The sequence below is a fragment of the Aulostomus chinensis genome, chromosome 13 (genome assembly GCF_037954235.1).
Source record: "Aulostomus chinensis isolate RoL2024-O1b breed Wild chromosome 13, RoL_Achi_v1.0, whole genome shotgun sequence".
NCBI classification, from domain to species: Eukaryota; Metazoa; Chordata; class Actinopteri; order Syngnathiformes; family Aulostomidae; genus Aulostomus; species Aulostomus chinensis.
The window spans coordinates 7,012,221-7,040,000 of record NC_141332.1 but is presented as its reverse complement, the minus strand read 5'-3'; the positions used below and the strand labels follow the sequence as shown (position 1 = coordinate 7,040,000).

General features: G+C 46.2%; 1 protein-coding gene across 1 annotated transcript in view; it reads right to left on the bottom strand.

Annotated features, from left to right (window-relative positions):
- pigg (phosphatidylinositol glycan anchor biosynthesis class G (EMM blood group)) overlaps window positions 1–27,780 on the bottom strand; it is a 79,189-nt gene that overhangs the window by 14,549 nt on the left and 36,860 nt on the right. Inside the window, exons 9-12 of the mRNA XM_086222900.1 lie at window positions 26,477–26,880; window positions 21,806–21,997; window positions 2,121–2,430; window positions 1,081–1,244 (exon numbers count right to left, since the gene is read on the bottom strand). Coding sequence (XP_086079026.1) covers window positions 1,081–1,244; window positions 2,121–2,430; window positions 21,806–21,997; window positions 26,477–26,880 — 1,070 coding nt within the window. The remainder of the gene's footprint in view (window positions 1–1,080; window positions 1,245–2,120; window positions 2,431–21,805; window positions 21,998–26,476; window positions 26,881–27,780) is intronic.

Below are 27,780 nucleotides of genomic sequence, written 5' to 3'. Positions count from 1 at the left end.
TGTCCCTGCTGTTGATAGTTTTCCTGCTGTTGTTGGTGTCCCTGGTGCTGTTGATAGTGTCCCTGCTGTTGATGGTGTCCCTGGTGTTGTTGGTGTCCCTGGTGTTGATAGTGTCCCTGCTGTTGATAGTGTCCCTGCTGTTGTTGGTGTCCCTGGTGCTGTTGATAGTGTCCCTGCTGTTGATAGTGTCCCTGGTGTTGTTGGTGTCCCTGCTGTTGATAGTGTCCCTGCTGTTGATAGTGTCTCAGGTGTGTCCCTGTTGTTGATAAAGTCCCAGGTGTGTCCCTGGTGTTGTTGGTGTCCCTGGTGTTAATAGTGTCCCTGGTGTGTCCCCTGGTGCTGTTAGTGACCCCGGTGTTGATAGTGTCCCTGGTGCTGTTAGTGTCCCTGGTGTTGATAGTGTCCCTGGTGTGTCCCTGGTGTTGATAGTGTCCCTGGTGTGTCCCTGGTGTTGATAGTGTCCCTGGTGTATCCCTGGTGTTGATAGTGTGCCGGGTGTTGTTGGTGTCCCTGCTGTTGTTGGTGTCCCTGCTGTTGATAGTGTCCCTGCTGTTGATAGTGTCCCTGCTGTTGATAGTGTCCCTGCTGTTGATAGTGTCCCTGCTGTTGATAGTGTCCCTGCTGTTGATGGTGTCCCTGGTGTTGTTGGTGTCCCTGTTGTTGTTGGTGTCCCTGGTGCTGTTGATAGTGTCCCTGCTGTTGATAGTGTCCCTGGTGTTGTTGGTGTCCCTGCTGTTGATAGTGTCCCTGCTGTTGATAGTGTCCCTGCTGTTGTTGGTGTCCCTGGTGAGAAGCAGGGCTCCTCCTCAGCTTGAATGCTGCTGGCGACACCGACGGTTTGCTGCCAAGCTTTGAGCCCTGATGTCGTGTCATGTCCAGACATACAGGGTATAATAATAGACAGACAGTATTTGTTGTCCTGTCCGACTGTTTCCACTGAACACACCACATTACAGGGTTTAGGGTTTTCATTTTGCTGAGTCAGGTTTTCAAACACTGGTGAACCAAAAACCCAAATGTTTTTTATTCCATTTTAATTACGACCTGCCTTCTTGAGTGTGGGTTTCGGAGGACACTTACCTGTCCCTCTCAGAGCTCAGGTGGCAGATGAGGTGACACGCCCACAGCAGCGGCCCAGCATAGGTGCTCAGAGCCGTCAGGAAGATGGCGGGAGCCTCCACGTAACTCTCCAGACCTACAAAGCCCACGGAGATGTCGACGGTGGCGATGTTGTTGGAATTTCCCTGCAGGAGCAAGTCAGAGCACAGAGAGAAGAGTTTCAGTGCCGTGTGAACGTCAACATCGGGTGACTTCCTGAGCACGAGAGTGGCGCTGGAGGAGGGTCAATAACGTGATCCAAAAACACAGGATCACGTGTATCCATGTGCATGATTGGGACATGAAAGTGGTTTCTCTGGAAACGTCCTTCAGCCATTTTGAAACAGACTCTGTGCTTCCAGTAAATCTGATACCCCCAGTCCACGTGACTGCTGTGTTTGATTGGCAGGTCACTAGAAGCAGTAAATCTGTTTCTATTTTTCATATGAGTTTGTGCACAAACACTGCCTGGATGGCTCCTGTCACGGCTCCACCCACTTCCTCACTGCTGACAGCTTCCTGGCCTGCCGCCACTCTACGTCAGAGCCTTAAATCAGACGTCTCCTACAATCAGGTGGCAAAAACTCGCTCACTGTTTTGTTGTCACCAGCTTCACTCCTCCAAGGCTGACAGAGTCCTGGTCAGTCAGATTTGTATGAATTGTTTCTCTGTTCCCACACCAGCTGCTCCTGAGAGTCTTCAGTAGCAGCTGGTGTGTAGCGCTCATGTTCGACCTGATGATGGAACCAGACCGGCTAACTGGTGTGTTTCTATTGGTTTTTGGTCAAACCATTGATGCTGTCCAGCGACCTGAACTCATGAGCCAAAGTTCCCCAAAACACGTCCCTGTGCTGATGGAAGAACATCACTTGATATTACAGGGCGGCTCCAGAGCTGACGCAGTTTTCTAGACTGTGGTGGAGCTGGTTCAGCTCCTGTGCCAGGAATCAAACATCAATAAAGATTTTGTCAAAGGTAAACAGACGACATCGCGCCTGCTCCACCAGACATGAGCAGCCTACCTGAAAGTAAAAGAAGGCCTGACCAAACCAGTAGTGCATGATGGTGGTCTGGGCTGCGTCGTAGTGGAGCTTCCTCCAGATAAACTGGGCCATGAGTGTCTGGATCAGCAGACAGCAGCACAGCACTGGGAGGTTGTGGGCACGAAACAACAGAGAAACCAACAAAACTAGGCCACTGTAGATCTCCCACAAGCCCCTGCTCTTCAGCTTGGCATCTGCCGTGATGATCTGGGAGCGCAACAGGTCCTTGGTGCCCGTGAAGAGGATTCCCAGAACGAAGACATAAACAAAGCGAGCCTCCACTGTGCCCCTGAAAAACACAAAGATTACATTCCTAGTCAGCCAGTGTGGATTTTCCTGTCGTGTCTGACTAACAAGTGGGAACTGGTTCAGGGAGATGATCCACTGCTGGAACCGCTAACATCAGAACCGTCATTTGGTTCTACAGGCTTAATGTCCAGAAGAATAATCCGATGAAGGGAGAAACTTCAGAATAAGACCGATCTCTAAAAATCACAACACCGTCTTGTTACATCAAGTGCAGTGGATCAAAAAAAAATCAATAATCAAATTCTGAAATGACAGACGTGATATTTAGATTGACAGTGACATTTTCCTGTGGATGAGGAAAACCCGGAGGAACCAGGAACTCACAAAATCCATCCAGTTGATCAGAGAACTTCAAGGTTTTGGTGGACTGACTAAATCACCACCGTGGCTCCTAGAGCTGGGTATCACCACTGACCTCCTGATACGATACGATTCCGATACACTAGGTCCCAAGTCGATACGATTTCCAATACGATTCGATCCAATATACGATAGGATATTTTAGTTACCATACCAATTTTGCTTTGGTAATGGAAGAGCTTCTCAAAGGACTCATGCTGTAAATTCAATCGTAAAAGTAACCCTCTACCCTGCTGCATCATTAAATATTAATATTTACACTGAGAACTGACCATTAAACAATAGTTATACAACATCATGCACTTTTTATTTAAATATAAGACCGTCATTCAAAACAAAAGGGCAACTTAGACTTCCACAAACCGTCAGCAGCTCAGCAGGATGACTCGCGGTGTGGCGAGCTTCAATCACCCGCGTTTGTCAACGTGGGACATGAGGGACCAGTGACTGTCAGTGTACTGAGAGGTGATGGTCAAGGAGGAATCGTAGCTCTGCTTGTCCAGCTGTCACAAGCGATGGCAACGCTCTCTGCTGATTTCAGTGCAGTTGCGATGTTGTTTTTAACATCTCTGAACATCTTTGAGATTGGGACTTGACTCAGTTGTTTCCGTGTCGGTAGCACATAGCGTGGCTCCAGTGTCTGGACGAGGGGTCTGAAGCCTACATTTTCTACCACTCAGGATGGTCTCAGATCCTTGCAGATCAAAATTGCCGGAGCCAAAGTGATGTTCTCTGCAAGTGGAGGCGTGGATGGAAACTTGGTCCCAAATTCTTTCTCCAGCGAGGGTTGTTGCAGTGACTTGTAGTTTCCTGGTTGCTGAGTGTACTCTGGGTGATGCCTCGTCACATGGCTCCGGAGAGTAGTAGTATTTCCGTTGTACTTAACTTCTACTTTGCACATTTGGCATCATGACAGCATTATTTTTGTCAAGTTGGGCGCAGTTTTCTCGTTTCTTAAAGCCGAAGTGCTGCCAGACATCGGCTCTTAAATTTGCCGGATATTAAAGTTGCGCTTCCGCCATCTTGTTGTTCTCTGATCGGAGGCACATGGCCTGGATCTCGCGAGATCTGATAATCTGACTGCAGTAACGTTGGACTACGCACTAAACCACGCCAGACTAAAGGGGCAAACAAAAACAAAAAAATAAACGGGTAAAATCTATTGCATTTTAAAAGATCGATACTGGGATTTATGTATCGATAATCTTTCCAACAAATGCATATTGATAAAATATCGGTATATAGACATTTTTAACCCTCCTCTAGTGGCTCCAGGAACTTACCGTAACAAACACCATCGACTCCACACTGACAGTGTGTGTAGTTCTTTAAGATCAGGTGAAACCAAGAGGAGGACAAAGTAATAATACTATAAAGACTGAAATAGGTGCTCCCACAATGAGGAATCCTTACCAATATCAACATTTCTATGTTTTCAGTTTGGATTTGACCAGTTTCTTATTTGGTGTGCGCGCATGTGTGAGTGTTGTACTTTGTTGTGTATCATTTAATCACAGTTGCCAGTTTTTTTTAAACTGACTCAACAGTGAATAAATGTATCCGTTCAGGTTTTTTTGTGTTCTCTTCACCATCGTGCTGCGCTCAATCTGCTGTCCTGTATCATAACAACTTTCTATTACACCAGCGTCTTAGAGGTCACTGGGGTCATTTCTGTCCTGGCGCCATCCTCATCAGCATGTCTTGATTAACGAGGACCGGAGCAACAGAACCGTGGTACCACCACGGTGACGGCTGGTTGTTGGTTGATACATCAGCATGAAAGTTGTTGCTTCTTGCTTGTTGACCCATCAACAACATTTCAGCACGTGTGAATATGAGAGAGGGTCCAACAAACTCAAGACCTCCTCAAAGCCTAGAAGTGAAGAGCAGATCTGAGGGAGGAGTGGAACCACCCTGTAATGTAGCTAGTCACATATTAGTACACCAAAGTACTCATGATATGAGAGTCTGCATGTCCTACCTACTGGCTACCTGTGTACATTCCTTCAGAACGTACCCATCAAGTGACATCTGTCAGTGGTTGTGTTAGAAGAATGTTTTAGAAAATTGAATGGACTGATTACATGGCCGCGCCTCTCTCCCAGTGGCAGCTCGGATAGAATCCACCCACCACCAGGCTAGCAGGACAGACAGTACAGGTGATAGGTCGATGGGTGGGTGGAGGTCACTGTATCTGTAAATTAACTAAAAAAAAATCTAAAAATTAGATGAGGACTTTTAAATATCAGACCTCTGATGCCAAAAACTGAACCAGTGAATGAAGTGATACCTGACAGTTGTGTTGACCTGCTGAGTCTCACTGAAACCTGCCTGGTGACGATGAGGATGCTAGTCTGAATGAATCCACTCCTCCAGTCACAGGAACACTCACATTACTCCAGGCTCTGGCCCAGGAGGTGGCGCTGCTGCCACTGTTGACACCAGTTTAGTAATAAATCCCAAACCAGAAGAAGTTTCCATTCATCAGAAAGCCTGATTCTCAGTTTGTGTCCTCCAGCCTGGAAACTCTCCAGCCTCTCTGATTGATTACTGAGTACCGTCCTCCTGGTCCGGACTCTGGATTCTAATCTGAATCCTCAGAGTTTTTCTACCATCAGCCTTCATGAGCTCAGTTCAATAATGTCCTCCTCTAAACCTCCACCTGTCTCCTAGACCCCATCCCAACAAAGCTGCTCCAAGACTCTCTCTTCTCGTTAGCCCCTCCCTCTTAGATATGATCAATGTGGCGCTGGTATCTGGTTCTGTCCCTCAGTCCTTTAAAGTAGCAGGAATTACATCCTCCTCAAAAACAAGCCTGGATCCAGAAGTTCTACCAACTACAGACCAACATCACATCTTCCTTTTCTCTCCAAGGTTCTGGAGAAAGCAGTTGCTAAACAGCTCTGTGACTTCTCCACAGCAACAGCTGATTGGAGGATTCAGTCAGGTTCCAGGTTCATCCTAGCACAGAAACAGAACTAGTCAAAGGTACCAGTGACCTCCTACTGGTACAGATGAGGGACTGGTCTCTGTGCTGGTCTGATTAGATCTCAGTGCAGCTTTGATACCACTGACCACCATATCCTTCTACAGAGACTGGAACCTGTCACTGGCATTAAAGGAACCACACTAAACTGGTTCAGGTCATATTTACTAGGTCATCTCAGTTGGTATCAATTAATGATGCTTCCTCTGAGACCACTACAGTCAGTTCTGGTGTTCCACAAGGCTCTGTGCTTGGACCAGTCCTCTTCACCCTGTACCTGCTTCCTCTAGGTCACATGATCAGGAAACACTCCATTAATGTTCACTGCTATGCAGACGACACACAGCTGAACTCATCAATGATCCACATGGAACAAACAAGCTGACTAAACTGGAGGCCTGTCTGAAGGACAGGAAACATGGAGGACCATCATTTCCTTAATTAAACTCTGATAAACTGAAGTCATTGTCCTGGGCCCAAACACCTGGAGGACCACCTGATCTGATGAGACAGGTACCCTGGAAGGAATTACCTTGGCCCCCAGCACCACCGTAAGGAACCTAGGAGTTCTCTTTGATCAGGATCAGTCCTTTAATGCCCACATTAAGCAAATTTCTAGGACTGTTTTCTTTCATTTACGAAACATCGCTAAGATCAGACACATCCTGGCTCAAAAGGATGCAGAAAAATTAGTCCATGCCTTTGTCACTTCCAGGCTGGATTACTGCACCTCCCGCCTATCAGGCTGCACCAGTAGGTCCCTAAAGACTCTCCAGCTGGTCCAGAACGCAGCTGCCCACAGAGTCCATGTCTCTCCTGGACTGCTTCTCTGCATGGCTCCCTGTCAAATTTAGAATAGAATTTAAAATTCTCCTTCTACCATCAAAGTCCTCAACAATCAGGCTCCTTCATCCCTGACAGAGCTCCTAGTCCCCTATGATCCAGCTAGAACCCTTCACTCCCAGGATGCAGGGTTCCTGCTGGTCCCTAGAGTTTCTAAAAGTAGAATGGAGCCAGAGCCTTCAGCTATCAGGCTCCCCTCCTGTGGAACCGTCTCCCAGTTTCAGTCCAGGACCCAGACCCCCTCTCTAAGTTTAAGAGCAGACTTAAGACCTTCCTTGTTGGTCAGGCTTATAGTCAGGACTGCTTAGTCTGGCCCTTAAATATGCTGCTATAGGCTCAGACTGCTGGGGATCTCCCATGATGCACTGGGCTTCTCTCTCCTCCTCCTGTCCTCATACGTGTTACTAACTCCTCTTCTTCTCCCCTCATCCCAGATCCTGGTGCTGCTGGAGGAGGCTCCAGACCTGAAGAGGCTCCATCTGCTCACGTCCCTAAGGCCATCCCCATTGAGCCTGGATCTGCTCGATGTTCCTGCCTGTTAAAAAGGAAGGTTTTCGTCGCCGCTGTTGCAGGATGTGCTGCTGGGAGAATTGTTGGGTGTAAATTCATTGAAGGAGTGTGGTACTAGACCTGCTCTACCTGTAAAGTGTCATGAGAGAACTTTTGTTGTGATTTGGTGCCATAGAAATAAAATTGACTTGACTTGACTGTGGCCCCCCAGCAAGAAGGTTGTGGGTGGAGCCCCGGCTGCAGCACGGGGTCTTTCTGGGTGAGTCTCCATGTTCTCTCTGTTCCTGCGTGGGTTCTCTCTGGTACTCCAGCTTCCTCCACAGTCCAAAGACATCAAGAGGGACCAGGTTAATTCAGACTCTAAATTGACCGTAGGCGTGGCTGGGAGAGCCAATGGTTGTCTGTCTCTATGTGTTGGCCCTGCCATGGACTGGTGACCTGTCCAGGGGGAAGGCTGCTGGGATAGGCTCCACCCCCACCACCCTGAACAGGAGAAGAGGGAGAACATGGATGGATGGAGGGATGGATGGATGGATGGAGGGATGGAGGATGAATATAAAGAATTAGATACCAAGAGAGAAACAAGGGCTTTGCCAGTACCCCGTAGTTATGTTCTAAGTCATGATTGTTGATGAAGGGAAAGTCAAGAGAATTCAGAGGTGATGAGGTTGAGGGTGGCATTCGGCCCGGAGACCGAAGCCTGCTGGGTTATCAGCCTTATCAAGCTAGCGGCGCCGTGGTGCCGCAGACTCACCGACCACCACCAAGACGGCACTCAGTCGTTTCCCTTTGTTAAAACACAGAGAGAGCATGAGGATGTCAGGAGCCTGCTTCCTGTGACACAGAGAAGGGGCGTGTCCCCCCTATGACAGGATGACGGCTAACCCTGAAGGAGCTGAGCAACTATTGCACATGTATTATTGATCAGCGTGTTTATGGAAACCTGCTCCCACCGAGGAGAGAAGCAGAGTCAGACTCTCTCTTTATTATTCACAGCTCCCCAACAGCGTGGCGGGGTTGTAGTCATCATTATTTTATGCAAAGCAAAAGTGGAATGTTGGCCTGGATTGGATTTGAGGCAAGGACAGTGATGGATCGGTGCTGGCGGGCTTTCTTGTTAACGAGTGTGCAGAGTGGAGAAAGTGAGAGAACGATAAAACACAGAAATCTTCCTGTCATACACGATTCCGTCCGTCATACGCATGTTCAGACTCTCCTCCTCAAACACTCAGGAGAGAAAGGATCTACAGGAGCTACATTCCCTTCCTGGCTGTAAAAGCTGCAGGATCAATCCAGGAACAATTCATGCCAATTTGGAAGAGAAAAGCTCTACTTTGACATTTCCAGGCAGAAAGTGAAACAACATATTCCAGGTTCAGTTCCAGAATTTGGTCTGTTTTGTGTCTGAAGCACTTCCTGATGAGGACAGTTAGTTAAAACTAGGACTACACCAATATAAGCGCTCTTTGCTCCCTTAATCCCCCCACAGAGATAAATACAGTTTTCTGAATGTGAAGAGAACAGCATATTCAGAATATGCATCTGGGGTAAAGCTGTTAGCCTATTGCTAACATGTAGCCTGTAAACAAGGGATAGAACGTGTGTCATGTTGTGTACCACACTCAGAGATCCCCTTATCATGAAACGCGTCAGAACAAGTAGCAAACAGCAGCGCAACCCTGTGGTGAGACGGGGTTGCTGAAGCGTCTCAGCGTCGACGTCCCCGGGGACGCTCTGAGGACGGCTTCGTCTTCTTCAGGAGACTTGAGTCCACATTACTGACGCTGGCTTATTTGTTCATGTGTATGTTTAGTGAGGATAGCATGAATGTGTGTGTTTCTACAAGAGCCTGGGAAGCAACTGAGACCTGCAATCTCCTCATGGGGATCAATAAAGTATCAATCATTCAATCCTTCCATCTATCCATCCATCCGTCTATCCACCCATCTCCCTATCTATCCATCTATCATCCATCCATCTATATCTATCTATTCGTCTATCCATCTCTCTATCCATCTATCTATTCATCTATCCATCTCTCTATCTCTCTATCTCTCTATCTATCTATCTATCTATCTATCAATCTATCTATCTATCCATCTATCTATTCATCTATCCATCTCTCTATCTATCCATCCATCTATCTATCTATATCCATCCGTCTATCTATCAATCCGTCTATCTATCAATCCGTCTATCTATCAATCCGTCTACCTATCCATCCGTCTATCTATCCATCTATCCATCATCTCTATCTATCCATCTATCTACCTATCCATCCGTCTATCTATCTATCCATCCATCCATCCATCTCTCTATCCATCATCTATATCTATCTATTTGTCTATCCTTCTCTCTATCCATCTATCTATTCATCAATCCATCCATCTGTCTATGTATCCATCCATCCATCCACCCATCATCTTCTTTTCTTTCATAAATGTACACGAGGAGACAGGAAGTTGTAAAGCCTCATGGTGTGTAACACTCTAACTGGACAGGAAGGAAACAGCGTCGTTCTGCTGCCATACCCAGGACCATTGGAGGAACGTTCCTTCCCCTCAGTGTGAACAGCTTAGTCAGAAAACTCTAGGCTGCAGATGGAGAGAAAACACCAGAACAATGGTGGAACACGAGTGCTTGGAGACGCAGCCCATGGGTGTGTGTGGTGGGGGGGCGGGGAGAGAGAGCAGGCAGCAGATGACTTACAACTGGGGCCATCTCATTCACCCGTTCACACACACACACTGATGGTGGTGCTGCCATCTCATTCACGCATTCACAAACACACACACACAATGATGGTGGAAACGCCATCACATTCACCCGTTCACACTGATGGTAGAGCTGCCATCTCATTCACGCATTCACACACACACACTGATGGTGGAAATGCCATCACATTCACCCGTTCACACACACACACACACACACACACACACACACACACACACACACACACACACACACACTCACTGATGGTAGAGCTGCCATCTCATTCACCCATTCACACACACACACACACGGTGGTGTCATCCACAAACTTGGTGCTCATGTTTGAGAGGAGGGTCGGGAGCAGTCGTAGTGTGGAGACAGGAGGGGACTCAACACACATCCTGGTGGAGAGCCGGGCTGAGTGAGATCTTACCAGAGACATGGGGCCAAGTCTGACAGACTGGGCGGTTTGTTAGGAAGTCCTGGATCCAGAGGCAGATGGGGTGGAGAGACGCAGGTGTGAAAGCTTCTGGACCAAGATTTCTGGGATGCTGTGGTTGGATGCTGAGCTGAAGTCCAGGAAGAGCATCCTCAAGGAGCTCCCAGGTGCTCCAGGTGACTCGCGCAGTGTGGAGCGCTGTGGTGATAGTGAACTGATGGTGTCCAGGGAGCGAGGCAGACAGGCCCTGATGTGCTGAGAGACCAGTCTCTTCAAGCACTTAACAGGCCTGTGGCTGCTGGGGCTGTCCAATGCTGTCTTCTTGGGGACGGGGATGACGGTGGAGGTTTTGAGGTAAGGGTGGAATGATGGCCTGAGACAGGGACAGGTTAAAGATCCTGGTGAAGACTCCAGTCAGTTGGTCAGCTCACTCTCTGTGTACCAGGTCCTCCGTCAGGGCCGGCCGCCTTCCTGGGGTTCTCTGTCCTCAGCACGCGTCTCACTTCATGATCCTGGAGCGTCAGTGAGGCGGCGCTGGAGGGAGGTGGGAGTGGTGTGGCTGCTGAGGGCCTGTCCGTCTCAAAGAGGGCAAAGAAGCCGTTGGGTTCAGTCCTAGCAGTCACCGGGGTGCTGGAGTATGTTATGTGGTTCATTCCCTGCCACATCTTTCTGGGTCATTCACAACCAAGTGCTCCTCACTCTTTGTCTTATCCCCCTTTCACACTGAAACATGCGAGTCAAAGCAGGTCTTTGTACTCGCGTTTGCTCAGCGATAGGATGCATTCCAGATGCGGGTCTGCTGGAAGCTTGACAGTGACAGTGTCAACAAAGTTTTTGATGTAAGAGAGAACAGTGTCAGTTTCCTCCAGGAGGTTGTGGCTGGAGAATAAATCCCATAGAGAAGCAGTCCAGTAGTTGAGAGAGGGCTCCCTCTGGCCAAGTACTTATTGTCCTTATGTGTGGCTTTGGCTTCCTCAGCAGGGGGGTGTAGGTGGGGTGAGGGACATGCAGAGGTGGTCAGATCCAGCCGGGGGGTCCAAACCAACAGAAACATAACATGAAACCCAAAAGGCATTTTCTGACAAGGACGGTCCGGCGTCCGGCAATGGACTTGGAGTAAAAATAAGTAATTTTACTGTTTCTTTACGTACAACTGCAGTTCCAATTTACTTTTGTAAACTTGTTTTGTTAATGTCACTAGCTTTAGGGTTGCTAAGGTAATGCACATCTTTAAAGCCTCAGTTAGCTTGAGGATGTGGCGGTTTGAAGGCTCAAGTAGAAAGCAGGACATTTCCAACTGGGAACTTTTCCAGTTCCCGGCGGCCAGAAGACTATTGCCAGTCCACTGTCAACCACATCTAATCAGACCACACCCACACAGTCCTGATGAAGCAGATTAACAGAGTTCCTGAGGCCTTGGGATGTTTTCCTCAAACCTTTAACTTTATGTTTACTTAGTCATGAATATTTTATGCTGCTGAGATAAAGAGGATAAGAGTTTCCAGTGGTTTTAATCCCTGAGGGCATCAACTGAGACCCTCAGTGAAGAATCCCAACCAGGAGAATCAATACGTCCAGTTAGCTGCATTTTTAATGTTGATTGTAGCAACAATGGATAGAAAACAGTATCTTGCCAAGTTGTGATATAGAGGCACTGGCTGGATGTAACCATCGAGACAAACCCTGATGTTGCGTGGCTGAAACCCTCAGCCTTCATCAATCAGCTGCATCAAGCTAACACCAACATGGACTCAGCCCAAGCATGTAGGTCGCCGCCAGACAACCACACAAGCGTGTCCAGCTTGCCTGAGCAGGAAAAACGACAAAAGATCGACCAGGACTCCAAAACCAACAAAACATCCAACAAACCACACAGCTGTTATACAGAGAAAAACAGTTTCCTGTTGCACTGGCATGAAAGTTAGAGACAAATAAAAGTATTTTACAAGAGATACTTTGAAGTCAGTGAGGATGGAAGTTCGTTAAATGTTACCAGTGATAACATTGTACTGACACAGACTCGCCTTTGAAATGATGATATAAAATGATTTAACCCTGGGGTAATAAAACTGGGAGCAAATTCTGTGTGTGTGTGCGCGTGCGTGTGTGCGTGCGTGTGTAGCGAGGGCTCACAGGTGTTTTCAGATGGGTTGGAATACATTTCCATTTTAAGCAGGATGGGCATGCATGAATATTTTTAAAGTGGGAACCAGATCAACAGCTTCACACATGAAATGGGTGTTTTGTGCAGGTGTGAAGCATACACAAACACACAAACACACGTGCATGTACACACAAACTTGGAGACAAACCTTTTACATGATTTGTTTTTGTTTTTGAAAGAAATCTTCTAGAAATGTTGAGACAGACAACAATCAATGCAACACATTTTGGTTTCCAAGTGGAGCAGGATCGAGTTCTATACCCAGACTTTGTGAGGTAAATGTCCAGTTGTTAGAACGTTAATGAATTTTGAATGAGATTTCCATCAAAACCCTATAATCAGGTGCGTGGTTCCCAGCAGCTGAAGATGTGAGCAGGATCAGTTCTACATCACATCCACCAGTAAACACCAGATTGGTGGATGTGCATTTCTCACCATACCCTGCCGTTCCCTCTGACACTCAAGATAGAGTCGCATTCTGTCTTTCATTGCATAGGGTTGGAGGGAAACTAATATTTGATCTACAGGAATCATTGGGAAGGACATACTGTAGTTCAAACAAACCAACCCAACATGTAAGCCACTCAATGATCAGATCAGATCAGATCAGATCAGATTAGATCAGATTATCCACAAATGTAAATTCCTCTGCACAGGTCACTGCCATTCCATAAAACAGACAGAACAATAAATTCTTCAAATAACACAATAATAATACAAAAAACGGTTCTAAAATGTTTAAAAGCAGGCATGTGAGTGTGCTGGTGTAGCTGCATCACATGTCAGCACGAGCCCAGTTCTTTGGGGGGGGGGGGTGTTTCGCCGCTTATCATCACTCAGCATGAAGGTAAACTAAAGTAACTCATCAATAACAATCAGCTGAAGCTCGACCGTGTCAATCTCCCCACTGGTCACCAGGAGCCAGGGTCCCTGGACGGGCTGGTCAGGCCTCTGTATGAGTTCGAGCTTTAATTAGGTGAGGAAGCAGCAGAAGCTAGCAGACAGAGGAGGGGAGGTTAGGGAAGGCCAGGCAGAGCACTGGTACTGGAACACCAGAGCAGGGACCAGGCAGCTCAGAAGCTCATTATTTTCTGACAGGGCTTCCTAGCACAACACCAGCTGCAGTCAGCACAACCTAACGATGACATCGCTGAGGCTGTCAACACTATCCAGCATGCAGGCAACTCACTACTGATTTGGAAGCATCCAGTTGAGCAATGTGGCCTCTGCCACCTTGTTTTTGTTAGAGGAGCACATAGAGACAAGAGGGTGGAGCTGTGCTGGAGAACCTCATCAACCACAACGTATAACAGGAACTCCTACAGTGATTAATACCACATTTACTGAGTAAGTACTGCACATACAACAGGAGAGTGACAGGACCCTGTTCTTCACATCTATCTGGATCCATCTAACCAGTTCTGATTAACCAGGAACTGATGGCGTTCCCTCAGACATGTGGGTGTGGCTTATACCTTACAGCTCTGTTACTAGGATTGGGAATCCGCTCTATTCTCAGATGGCACAAACCTGTGTAACAGAGATTGCTGATTTATGATCGAATCTTGTGAAGGTGGGAGGAGTTACGTCACTGATGGGGAGCAAGCACGGCGGACAGAGAAGTTGAGGTAGAACAACACCACGATGGGAATGAAACAGACATGACAGAAGCGCTCCTGTTCAATGTTCCTCTTCCTTTTAGGGTCAGGTTTGATTTGAAGCTAATGATGCTAATAGCCTAACCCTAACCCTAACCCTGCTGACTCACCGTCACTCCCAGGCTGCTAAACCACCTCAAGCTAGCGCCGCTATCACTCCTCACCAGTCCTCCTTAATGGCAGCTTTTACAGAAGGGTGGAAACTACAAACACGGCCGCACAGGAAGTCGAGTGCACAGCGACTAGTGAAGATATTTAGCATAGGAGTCGGTTCATTTCACACAGTAGAGAACAAGAGACCACTGTTACATTAGTAAAATACTGTTAGATGTTAATAGTGATCGTAGAAACAATCGTGATCCATCCATTCAATCGCTGATGAAGGATCTGATCAGCAGTTGGAGCAAGCTTGTCTGTTCCAACAAACCAACACTAGTTTCAACCATGAGTTATCAGTTTATCATCCATGAAGTTAGAAGATCAAAAGCCAGCTCCCTACAGGGTAAGCAGGAAGGCTGAATGTGTGGGAGAGTGGGGGGGTGAGCAGGTGACATACTTGGATCCTCTGTAGGGAAGCTTTCTGATGAGCCCTAATCACTTCAGCTGGATCTTGTTGATATAGAGGAGCGGCAGCTCTTGTTTGAGTTGCTCATGGATGACTGAGCTTCTCGCCTGATCCCTGACGCCAGCTACCTTCCTGAGAAAACTCGATTGGGCCTCTTGTATTTGCAAGCTTGTTCCATCAGGGCCCATCGAGAGAGGAAGTGCTGCTGCTGCTGCTGCTAACAGCGAAAGTGGCTAAGTGCTGAGTGAGCCACAGGCCTGCTCGGAGCAACAGAAGACATTTGGAATTCTCCACGATTGCATTGTAACTTTACTGTTTGATAAAATGTCACACAAGAATCCCCAAGGGAATGGCGGGGAAATGGAGGAGATTAAACACTCTAAATTTCATTTGCAGGAGATTATGAATGTGGCTAAACAACACAAAACTGCTTGGTTTAATGGCGGAAGTGCACGAACTAAAGAAAATAACTCCCAGTAAAGATTAAAAAAGTCAGCCTCTTGGAAAGACGTCTAGATGAGGTGGAGCAGTGGCGAGGACGCGGGATTTGACTGTGAGCGACCTGCTCATAAACAAGGGCCTCAGCTGGAGACGGTGGCAGAAGCAAAGAGGACGATGCGCCAGGAGAAATGTACTCCCTGGAGCAACAGGTACTTCAGCTCTTAGCCTTGAAAGATGCTGATATTGACAGCAGTACCACTGCAGCCTGCCATGCACATCCAAAAAAGGACAGCAAAGATAAGTTGGTTATCATTATCCCCTTGGTCAATAAGAAAGTTAAGAGGAACTTTCTGCATTGGGTGAAAAACTGAGAGAAAAGGGTATTTCGTGCTGACAGTCAGGACACTCAGAAAACATGACAATACAAGCATCCTGGAGAGTTCAGCTGAAGGGAAGCTGGAGTCGTGAATAGAACGACTCTTGAAATGGATGCATGTCAGTGATCGGAGACTTAACCTGATGTCTTTCAGTGCTGTACGCAAGTAGCAATTCATTTTGTTGAGGACTTGTATGATAATGGTTATATGTAGCCTCCTGTATCTGTCGGCACGACGCCATCAGTATATCTCCATCCGTAACATGGAGCTCTGTCTACAAACAGGCCCTTTAAAAGGGGGGTGGGGTGTCATCGAATTCTACCAGAGTGAAATTGTCAAATATATGTTGCTCACAGCAGAAAAGCCATGGAATTTATCACTATTAGACATGAATCTGAGAAATCCAAAAAAAAGAGTTGAGTATTTCCAGCCTCAGGCACAAACATCAACACATTCAAGGATAATTTTGATGAATAAGGAGGAGAGACTGATGGACAGACGGGGACGTGAGCAGGTGGAGCTACGGGTGGCAGCTGGAGCCTCTTCAGGTCTGCAGCCTCCTGAGACACAAAGCTCAACTTTTCAGCTTTTATTTCCAGGTATTTACATCTGGATCTGACACACAATTTAGGAGATGTCACCTTTTGTTGGAACACACCCATTTTTCATGTGAGCAAAAGTATTGGAACATTTGACTAACAAGTGTGTTTTGTTGCCCAGGTAAAATAAAAGCTGAAGAGTTGATCTTGTGTCTCATATTCTTCTTCTGATATCAAACTCACATGTTTTCAGTCTACAGCAAAAACAAAGGAATTTGCCTCGCTGTTCCAAGACTTTAGGAGGGGAGTGCAAGAACATCCCCACGGTCAAATGCAAACAATGAACTTTCAAAATACAATGTTTTGCATGGAATTACATCCTTCAAACACACACTCAAACACTGCTACACTCACTGACAAAACATTTACTGATGTCCTTAAGGGGATTGTAGCTGGGCGCTTACTCTTTTCTGGAGCCTTCGGGCTCCCCTCATCCCAGATCCTGATGCTGCTGGAGGAGGCTGGAGACCTGAAGAGGCTCAAGCTGCCACCCGTAGCTCCAGTGTCGTGCCTGAGGGCGTTCACTGAACGATCGTGAATGAACGTACAGCCCTGCTGCCGAGTGAACGCTACTGTGAACACGTTCCATCTGGTGTCTGTGAACGGTTCGCTCTCTCGTTCATCTTCGTTCAGCGGGGTACCAGATTTCAGGTGAAAATCTGGCTGAAAAAACTCCGTAAACACCTCTTAATATATCGCGGAAAAAACCCAATCTGGCAACGACAGCCACCAGTGTCGCGCCGCCGCACGCGTCATCAAAACTGAAAGCAGCATGGAGGAGGCGGCAGGAGCAGCGTGTAGTTCCAGCCCACAGACAAGACGGAACTCGACTCCACAAACCAGCAAGGCTGCGTTTGACGGTCATTTAAACGAGTTTTATGACAAAGTCCAGGAAGACAGGAAAAACTCTTACATTTCTGTGCAAACTTTGCTCGCCGGGTTTCAAAAAGAAAATACGCACTTCAGTCGCATCCACCGCAAAGCTGAAACGGCAAATTGAACTGAAGCACCGGGGAGCCTTTCAAGGGTTGTGCAGGTAAATAAAGGAGGTAGAAGGACACAAAGTTGAAGATGAAGATGCAGGCTGACGCCTTGTTGCCTTGGTAGAACTGAGCTGCTGTCTGTGGTCCTCCATGGGCTGGAGCAGGCATTTTAAAAAATAAGTGCTCAAAGCAACATTCGGGAAAAAAGAACTGGACCAGTTCATTTTTAGAACTGGGAACTCAGTTCAAAATTTAGAATTATGAACTTTGAACTGAACTAGTTCATTTTAAAATCTAAAAACTGAACTTTGAACTAGTTCATGTAGAAAATGAACTTTCCCAACACTGCGTAGCTCCACCTGCTCACGTCCCTGTCTGTCCATCAGTCTCTCCTCCTTTCTCTCTCTCTTTATCTCTGTCCCTCTCTCTCCTTCTGTCTCTCTGTCTCCCACCATTCTCTGTCTTTGTCTCTGTCCATCAGTCTCTCCTCCTTTCTCTCTATCTCTGTCCCTCTCTCTCCTTCTGTCTCTCTGTCTCCTTCCATTCTCTGTCTTTGTCTCTGTCCATCAGTCTCTCCTCCTTTCTCTATCTCTTTATCTCTGTCCCTCTCTCTCCTTCTGTCTCTCTGTCTTCCTCCATTCTCTGTCTTTGTCTCTGTCCATCAGTCTCTCCTCCTTTCTCTCTCTCTTCATCTCTGTCCCTCTCTTTCCTTCTGTCTCTCTGTCCTCCTCCATTTTCTGTCTTTGTCTCTGTCCTGCTCTCCTGCTCTCTCTCCGTCCCCACTGATCCTGGATCTGCTCCACCTTCCTGCTGGTAAAGGAAGGTTCTGGTGGCTGCTGTTGCAGGATGTGCTTGCTGATGGAGAATTGTTGGGTGGAGGTTCATTGAAGGAGGGAGGTGCTGGACCTGCTCTACTTGGACAGAGTCAGGACAGAACTTTGGTTGGGATTTGGTGACACACAAATAAACCAGACTGGACTTGACTACTCATACATGACATCAGTGGTAATCTGCCTGTATTTGTATCTTTTGAGTTCAGTACAGAAATAATGATAAAAACCAGGAATTTTAGAAGACAAATAACAGAATATGCCAATCACCATCTTAGGGTGGATTTGTTTAATCAGAATTTGAGAAAAATTTGTGTTGCAGAAGTAGATGAGTCATATAACGATAAACCATTGTCCTCTTTTAATAAAGTAAAAAAGAAAATATGCGCGAAAACCGTGGATAAAAAGGGAATATAAAATGCTTGTTATGATAAAAAAAAATCAAATACGGAGTTACTGAAACCTAGAAGAAAGGACGCTGACAAAGAATGTAAGAGTAAAGAAAAAAATAACGAGTATTATGAGATATAGTAAACAGTCATATAATAACATTACAGAAACTCCCTCCCTCCATCCATCCATCATCCATCCGTCCCCTCCATTCATTCATCCATCCATCCGTCTATCCCTCCATCCATCCATCCCTCTTCTCCTGTTAAGGGTGGTGGGGGTGGAGCCTATCCCAGTAGCCTTCACCCTGGACGGGTCACCAGTCACGACTAGAGCTGGGTATCACCACTGACCTCCTGATACGATACGATTCCGATACACTAGGTCCCAAGTCGATACGATTTCCGATACGATTCGATCCAGTATACGATACGATATTTTAGTTACAATACCAATTTTGCTTTGGTAATGGAAGAGCTTCTCAAAGGACTCATGCTGTAAATTCAATTGTAAAAGTAACCCTCTACCCTGCTGCATCATTAAATATTAATATTTACACTGAGAACTGACCATTAAACAATAGTTATACAACATCATGCACTTTTTATTTAAATATACGACCGTCATTCAAAACAAAAGGGCAACTTAGACTTCCACAAACCGTCAGCAGCTCAGCAGGATGACTCGCGGTGTGGCGAGCTTCAATCACCCGCGTTTGTCAACGTGGGACATGAGGGACCAGTGACTGTCAGTGTACTGAGAGGTGATGGTCAAGTAGGAATCGTAGCTCTGCTTGTCCAGCTGTCACAAGCGATGGCAACTCTCTCTGCTGATTTCAGTGCAGTTGCGACGTTGTTTTTAACATCTCTGAACATCTTTGAGATTGGGACTTGACTCAGTTGTTTCCGTGTCGGTAGCACATAGCGTGGCTCCAGTGTCTGGACGAGGGGTCTGAAGCCTACATTTTCTACCACTCAGGATGGTCTCAGATCCTTGCAGATCAAAATTGCCAGAGCCGAAGTGATGTTCTCTGCACGTGGAGGCGTGGATGGAAACTTGGTTCCAAATTCTTTCTCCAGCGAGGGTTGTTGCAGTGACTTGTAGTTTCCTGGTTGCTGAGTGTACTCTGGGTGATGCCTCGTCACATGGCTCCAGAGAGTAGTAGTATTTCCGTTGTACTTAACTTCTACTTTGCACATTTGGCATCATGACAGCATTATTTTTGTCAAGTTGGGCGCAGTTTTCTCGTTTCTTAAAGCCGAAGTGCTGCCAGACATCGGCTCTTAAATTTGCCGGATATTAAAGTTGCGCTTCCGCCATCTTGTTGTTCTCTGATCGGAGGCACATGGCCTGGATCTCGCGAGATCTGATAATCTGACTGCAGTAACGTTGGACTACGCACTAAACCACGCGAGACTAAAGGGGCAAACAAAAACAAAAAAATAAACGGGTAAAATCTATTGCATTTTAAAAGATTGATACTGGGATTTATTCATCGATAATCTTTCCTACAAATGTATATTGATAAAATATCGGTATATAGACATTTTTAACCCTCCTCTAGTGGCTCCAGGAACTATCCACATTATTTTATTTTGACAATAATGTGACATGTAATTATGGGAAATAAACTGACAGCAGATAAATTTAATGAATATTTGTCAAGCAGGAGGCTTTAGTCAAATTACATTTTCCCTCTGAATAGCACAGACGAGTACAAATAATAATCTTATTGACATAAATACTCATTCAGTGTTCATTAGACAAACTGATGAAAAAGAAATAATTGATGTTGTACATAACACTAAAAATAAAAAACTCATCTGATTGTTCTGGTTTTGATATGTTTTGATTAAAACAATTGCTGACTGTATTGTTAGACCTGTACTGTGGTAAATTTCCCAAACAAATGCAAAGGCCGCAGTAACCCCCTGTTCACAAATCTGGTAACACGCGTGTCTGTAAGTTATAGACCTCTCTCACTGGTATCACTGTTCTCAAAGGTTTTGGAAAAAGGCATCTATAAGGAGGCTAAACCATTTCACTTCCAAGCACAATGTCCTCTGTGAGCAGCAATATGGATTCAGAAAAAAACGAGCCACCACACGCACCACAGGATTTAGTAGCACGTTTACTCATGCTGCTGAGGCATGCAAGTGTGCTGGTGGGATATTCCTTAATTTAGAAAAAAGCATTTGACGCCGCTGACCACAAAATATTAAAATTATTAAAAGGTTGCATGGGTGCTGCAGGGTCCAGTACCTGGACTGTTGCTGTTCATTTGGTATCTCAATAACAAATGTTTGGTTGAAATGAAATGAAATAATGGTGAGATTCAAATAAATGATCTCTTCACCTTGGGAAAAAAAAGCATAATTTTTTTTAAATCAGGCATCAAACATTCACAGAAAAATTGTAAAAAATTAAGCTGAATTTGATAGTGTTTGAAACCAAACTTTTAGATGTCATATTTGACAATAAACTAAGCTGGAAATCCCACATAAACTATGTCAAAGCCAAAATGTCCACACTCAGCTTTACTGCTGTGTTCTTGCCATTACCAGGTTAGTCTTTACGACTATGGTTTTGTGACAGAAGAGAGGTGGTTGTCTATAAGCTCTGGCTTTGGCTTACACACTGCTTGCTCTTGAACTTGAGAAGCCATATTTGTTTTGATCTATTAGTTTGTTATTTTGTAAATAAATCAAAATAAACTTCATTCACGCATTCATTCTGTGTGTGATTTGGAGGGCTACTGATGATAGAAACAACCAGATGGTCAACCTGGTACAGAATGCTGTTACTTCTGCCTGTTGTTATTTCACGGAGCGTGTTGAGAGGCTGTGCATCCATACTTGGATTGGATTGATGCATGTCAAAAATGTACCGGGTTAATCTATAACACACTATCACAACTCTTTTTCCAGTTCTGCTTCCTAACAGACTCACTGTTCCAACAGACTGTGTTGGCTTCATTTCTTACTAGATGCTAATTTGGTCCTGCAGTCATAGATTGTCCGATGCAGCTGTAATTAATTAAATGGAGGAGACTGTGGAGGCTCCTGGACGGGAGGGGACACTGGCTGGAGGGATTTACAGTAGGTCAATATGGATCCAGATCTGTTCAGAAGGGGCTGCACCATCCATCAAATAAGGTCTAAATCGCTGGAGCAGCATTTCTTTGATGAGGGTCACAACAAACCATTATAAATGACACACTGTGGTGCCGCAGCAATGGAAGAATACTGGTTCGGTACAGATCCCAAGAAACATGTCATCGTTGGCGGAAAAATTTCAGTCAAAAAGAAATTCAACTAAAAATCACACACTGCTTCGTAATGACAAAAATATTATAGGTCTGACTCTACGGCCCATACAGTTATGTAGCTGAACCCCAGTATAACCAGTACCCTACTCTTCTGGTCAACTCACTAACCAGGGACAGCAGCTGATAGGGCGAATCACGTCATGGTCAAGACATTCACGAAAACTTACTTGGACATATTTTGACCAGGGTGTTGCCAAGGAAACAAGACGTTGCCGACAGCTGCCCGGTAGCTGTAGACACCCAACAGTCCAAGAGCGAGGGCAACTTTGGACACCCATGAGCAGCGTCTTTGGACCAGGACGTAGATCAGAAGCAGGCAGAACACAGCAAGCAGGGAGAGGAGCACTTTGTGTTCAGAGCTGCAGGGAGGCACACAAAAGAGCTTCAGTTTATGTCCAAACTGAATTTCATTTAAAACTAAAATGTTTGTATTTTCTCATTAATGAGGCTGAAGATAAGTGACAATCAGTTTGATGAGATGAAGTGCTGTCGGTCAAATGGCGAAACCCAGAGAAAGCCTCAGAACTTAAAAGGTCCATTGGATGTAAAGCTACATGCTGAAATTAAACCACACTAAGCACGGACAGCAAGTCAGACCTAAAAGGACCTATCAAAGTTGGAAATATTTTGTTGTTAGCTGGATCAGACAGAAGAGGAGTTGAGCACTTGGAGACGAGGTGAGGCAGAATGTGATCAAGATCTCATTATCCAGGCAACAGTCAGAGCAGGTAGGAGAAAAGGGCAGCGCTGGACAGGGAAAAGGGTTGAATCCACATCTCTACTCTACAATGGCATGCATGTTAAAGAAGTAACCATAATCCCAGACCCTGTGAGGTTGACAGAATATTAATGGTTCTCAAACAATCAAAACCTTCTTGGGAGATCCATTTTTTTGCAGTCTGAAGAAACACAGAATTCTATTTGTGATTTCTGAAAGCTATAAAAAAATCTAGGTAAAAGGGTTTGTTAGGGTCTCACTTCCAAATGTGTCCAAAAAAGAATTCTTGTATATATTAACACCTGTACTTTTCGCAATACCTCTACTAGTCCTAGGGCTCCACCCAAAGGGTTGTATCAGGTTACTGTGACCTGCTGGACTCGTAGGACTGAGATGCAGAATATGGACACACTGTGGGGTTGCTAATGTGCTGTCTAACACTCTGCCACTTCTCCTCACATGTATTATGTGTGTGTGTGTGTGTGTATATTGTATCTATCTATCTATTTGTGTGTGGTCATTGTCTTTCGCTAATCCGGTTGGTCAGGGTCACAGGGGCAGCAGCCTCAGCAAGGAAGCCCAGACTGTCGTCTCCCTCCAGCGTGTCCTGGGTCAGCCCCAAGGCCTCCTCCTGGTCAGACATGCCTGGAAAACCTCCTGAGGGAGGCGTCCTCACCAGATGCCTGAACCACCTCCACTGACTCCTCTACATGGAGGAGCAGCAGCTCTACTCTGAGTCCCTCCTGAACGACTGAGCTTCTCACCCTGTCTCTAAGGGAGAGCCCATTCTCCCTGAGGAGGAAAATCATTTCAGCCGCTTGTATTCGCCATCTTGTTCTTTCGGTCATCGCCAAAACCTCATGACCACAGGTGAAGGTTGGAACGCAGACTGCCCGGTAAATCGAGAGCCTCGCCTTTTGGCTAAGCTCCCTCTTCACCACAACGGACTGGTTTAGCACCCGCATCACTACGGATGCCGCCCCAATCCACCTGTCAATCTCCCGCTCCATTCTACCCTCAATTGTGAACAAGACCCTGAGATACTTAAACTCCTCCACCTGAGGCAGGACCTCCCCCCAACCTGGAGTGGGCAGACCACCCTTTTCCAGCTGAGCACCATGGCCTAAGACTTGGAGGTGCTGATTCTCATCCTTGCCGCTTCACATTTGGCTGCGAACTGTCCCAGCAAGAGCTGAAGGTCGTGATTTGATGGAGCTCAGAGGACCACCTTGTCCGCAAAAAGCAGAGACGACATCCTCCCACCACCAAACTCGACCCCCTCCACCGACCGGCTGCGTTGAGAAATTCTGTCCATAAAAGTTATGAACAGAACCCGTGACAAAAGGCAGCCTTGGCGGAGTCCAACTTTCACAGGGAGCAAGTCTAACTTACTGCTGGCAACGTGAACCAGACTCTCATTCCTCCGGTAGAAAGACTGGTTGACCCTTTGTAAGGGGCCATCCACCCCATACTCTCAGAGTACCCCCACAGGCTGCTCCTGGAAACACGGTCATAAGCCTTCTCCAGATCCACAAATCACATGTGGACTGGTTGGGCAAACTCCCATGCCCCCTCCAGCACCCTAGCGAGGGTGAAGAGCTGATCCATGGTTCCACGGCTGGGATGAAAACCACATTGCTCCTCCTCGAACTAAGGATTGACTATCGCCCTGACCCTCCTCTCCAGTACCGTGGCGTATACCTTACCAGGGAGGCTGAAGAGTGTGACACCCTGATAGTTGGAACACACCCTCTGGTCCTCTTTCTTAAAAATGGGAACTACCACCCTGGTCTGCCACTCCAAAGGCAACACCCCTGATGTCCATGCAATGTTGCAGAGACGTGTCAACCAAGACAGCCCCACAACATCCAGAGCCTTGAGATACCCAGGGAAGATTCTCATTCACCCCCGGAGCTCTGCCACGATGGAGTTGTTTAACTGCCCTGGAGATTGGATGACAACCCCCCCCCCCCCCCCCCGTTTCCTCCATTTAGCACATGTTGGTGGGATTACGGAGTTCCTCAAAGTGTTCCTTCCACCGCCCCAATTATCTTCCCGGTTGACGTCAGCAGCCTCCCGTCCCCACTGTAAACAATGTGGGCAAGTTGCCTCCTACCCCCCCTGAGGCGACTGATGGTTTGCCAGAACCTTTTTGGAGCCAACCAATAGTGATTCTCCATGGCCTCACCAAGCTCTTCCCAGGCCCGAGATTTTGCCTTGGCGACCGCTGTGGCTGCACACAGCTTGGCCTGCCATACTGGTCGGCTGCCTCTGGAGACCCACAGGCCAACCATGCCCTGTAGGCCTGCTTCTGCAGCCTGGCGGCTCTCCTCCGGTGTCCACCAGCGGGTTTGGGGATTACCGCCGTGACCGGCGCCAGTGCCTTACAGCCACAGCTCAACAGTCGCCTCGACAATGGCAGAGCAGAACATAGCCCATTCAAACTCAATGTCCCCCATTGCGCCTGGGATGCGGTCAAAGTTCTGCCGGAGGTGGGAGTTGAAGATCATCCTGTTCACGCTCCTCCAGGTCACCCTGTCATTGCCCACATGAGCGTTGAAGTCCCCCAGAAGGACAATGGAGTCCCCAGTCGTGGCACCATCCAGCACCCTTCCCAGGGGCTCCAAAAGGGTGGGTATTCTGAACTGCTGTTTGGCACATAAGCGCAGACAACAGTCAGCACCCGCACCCGACCCAAAGGCGAAGGGAAACAACTTTTTTTGCCCACCGTTGTAAAACCCCAGCGTACAGGCAGAGAGTCTGGGGGCCATCAAAAAGCCCACCCTGGCCCTCCACCTTTCACCCTCAACTCTCAGTGAAGGAGAGAGCCCAACCCCTCTCAAGGACTTTGGTTCTGGACCCAGAGCTATGTGTCAAGGTGAGGCCAACTATATTTAGCTAGTAATGCTCAACCTCTTCCACCAGCTCCGGCTCCTTCCCCGGCAGAGAGGTGACATTCAAGGGCCCGGCCTTGGTCTGCTGCCCAAATCACAATGCACCGGACCATTCTGGTTCCTCCTGTGGGTGGTGGGTCCATGGGGGACAAGTCCATGTCACCATTTCAGGCTGGGCCCGACCACAGCCCATGGTATATATGTATATATTTCTATTTATATACACACACACATACATACATATATACATACGTACATACATACATACATACATACATACATACATACATACATATACACATACATACATATACACATATATACACACATACATATATACATATACACATATATATACACATATATACACACATACATATATATATACATATATACATATATATACATATATATACACACATACATATATATACATACATATATACATATATATACATATACACATATATACATATATATATACATATATACACACACACACACGTGTACACACATGCACACACACATTATCTATATATACACATGTACACACACACACACACACACATATATATCTATAAATACATACACACATATATCTATATACATACATAAACATATATACACACATGCACACACATATATATACACACACACATACATATATATATATATAAATATACATACGCACACATACATATATATAAATATACATACGCACACATACATATATATAAATATACATACGCACACACACATATATATAAATATACACATGCACACACACATATATATAAATATACACACACATATATAAAATATATGTGTGTGTACGTATATGTGTGTGTGTATATATATGTGTGTGTCTATCTATCTATCCATCCATCCATCCATCCATCCATCCATCGATAGATAGATAGAAAGATAGATATAGATATACACATATATAAACTGTATATATGTGTGTGTCTATATACGTGAAACACTCTGAGCATGGTGTCTGTTAGAGGAACTGGGCAGGTCCCTTATACTGAAGGTGGTCTTGAGTTAACAACAGCTAGCTAGCTTCTGTGTCAGCTGTCGGACTGATGATGAGACTCTTTGGTCCGAATAGTTATTTTAAATTGACATGTTTATGGCTGCGTTAGTGTCTGGAGGCTCAACTACATGAATGAATCAATATGACTGTTTTGTAAGACACATGCTGCTTTGATGTTCAAGCTAACCTGTTCAGCCAGTGTCCTACATCAGGCAGGTGAGCCCACTGCACGCCGGTCTGGTTGAGGGAGCGCAGCAGCCGGCAGCAGAGCAGAGTAAAGGGCGGCGTGGCTAAAGCGAGCCACTTCTCTGAGCAAATCTCTGCCTTGGGGTAGGCTGAGGCATGACAGTGTTTGGAGGGGAGGGTATGTTCTTCCACCTCTTCATCACCACTCTTCTCTCTGAAGTACTTGCGACAGACATCCTGGAAGATGGCGAGGCAGAGTGTGCTGAGCAGAAAGTACCAGGTTTGATGCTCCTCCTCTACAAAGCTGCTGGCTGCTAGGCTGAGGGTGTGTCCCACGGTCCCAGCCAACAGCAGAAGATCCAGCTCTGACAGCGACCACTCCCCCTCGCCGGTCCTCAGTGGGGACTATGAAAGGAAAGAACGCAGCATTGAAAAAGAATCCTTCTCCAGGAAAACCTGATTGTCTGATAGGAACCAAACTTATTTGAACGTTCCGACACTAAGACAGAACAACTTCAAAATAGTTGCAACATGTTACCAACTAATTGCTCTGATCAGTCCACTATGCCCAAGTCTGACCAGATTAACAACCAGAGCCTGTCCGTGGCAAACAGAACCACCTTTAGAGGACGGATGTCGCCCTTCATGTGCTCCTTACTTCACCAAACCTACTGAATTATTATCACTGCCTCTAGCTGGAGCATTGACAACTGTAGCATTCCGCTCAGTCTTAGAACAATTTCAATAATTATGTCACCAATCGATCACTTCTACCCCACTTCATTGGAAAACAAGTCCCAGGGTAAAGCAAATAAAACAAAGACGACAACAGAGTCCTCTTTTGGTGTTGTGATTTTAGACCATAGCATATTCATTTTCATGACTGACAACCACATATGCCAACAACTACCATTTCAATCTCAAAAATGGGGAAAGAAAGATATTTTTGATGAAATTTACTCAACGAAGCACCGTGTGGCTGTTATTTTAATGAGGTAAAAACATTTTTTGCTAATATGTCAGGTTGAGTGATTGTGTTTGGTTCCTGATGGCTGCTGTCAGCTGTGCCTGGGTTGGTGCTGAACACGCCAGAATTTGCGAGCCATTCATTTGTTTAGTGGGTGCAGCTCAACACCAACTCACTCAAACTAACGGGAAGTTGGTTCATATGAAGTTCAGCAGAGCTATCAGTTGAGACACCACGCTTGTGCCCCACAGAGGACAGACAGCAATGGGAGTCTTGACGCTTGCATAGAGAATGCCTGCGGGCTACAGTATATGTACACTTTGGTACTGCAAGACTGT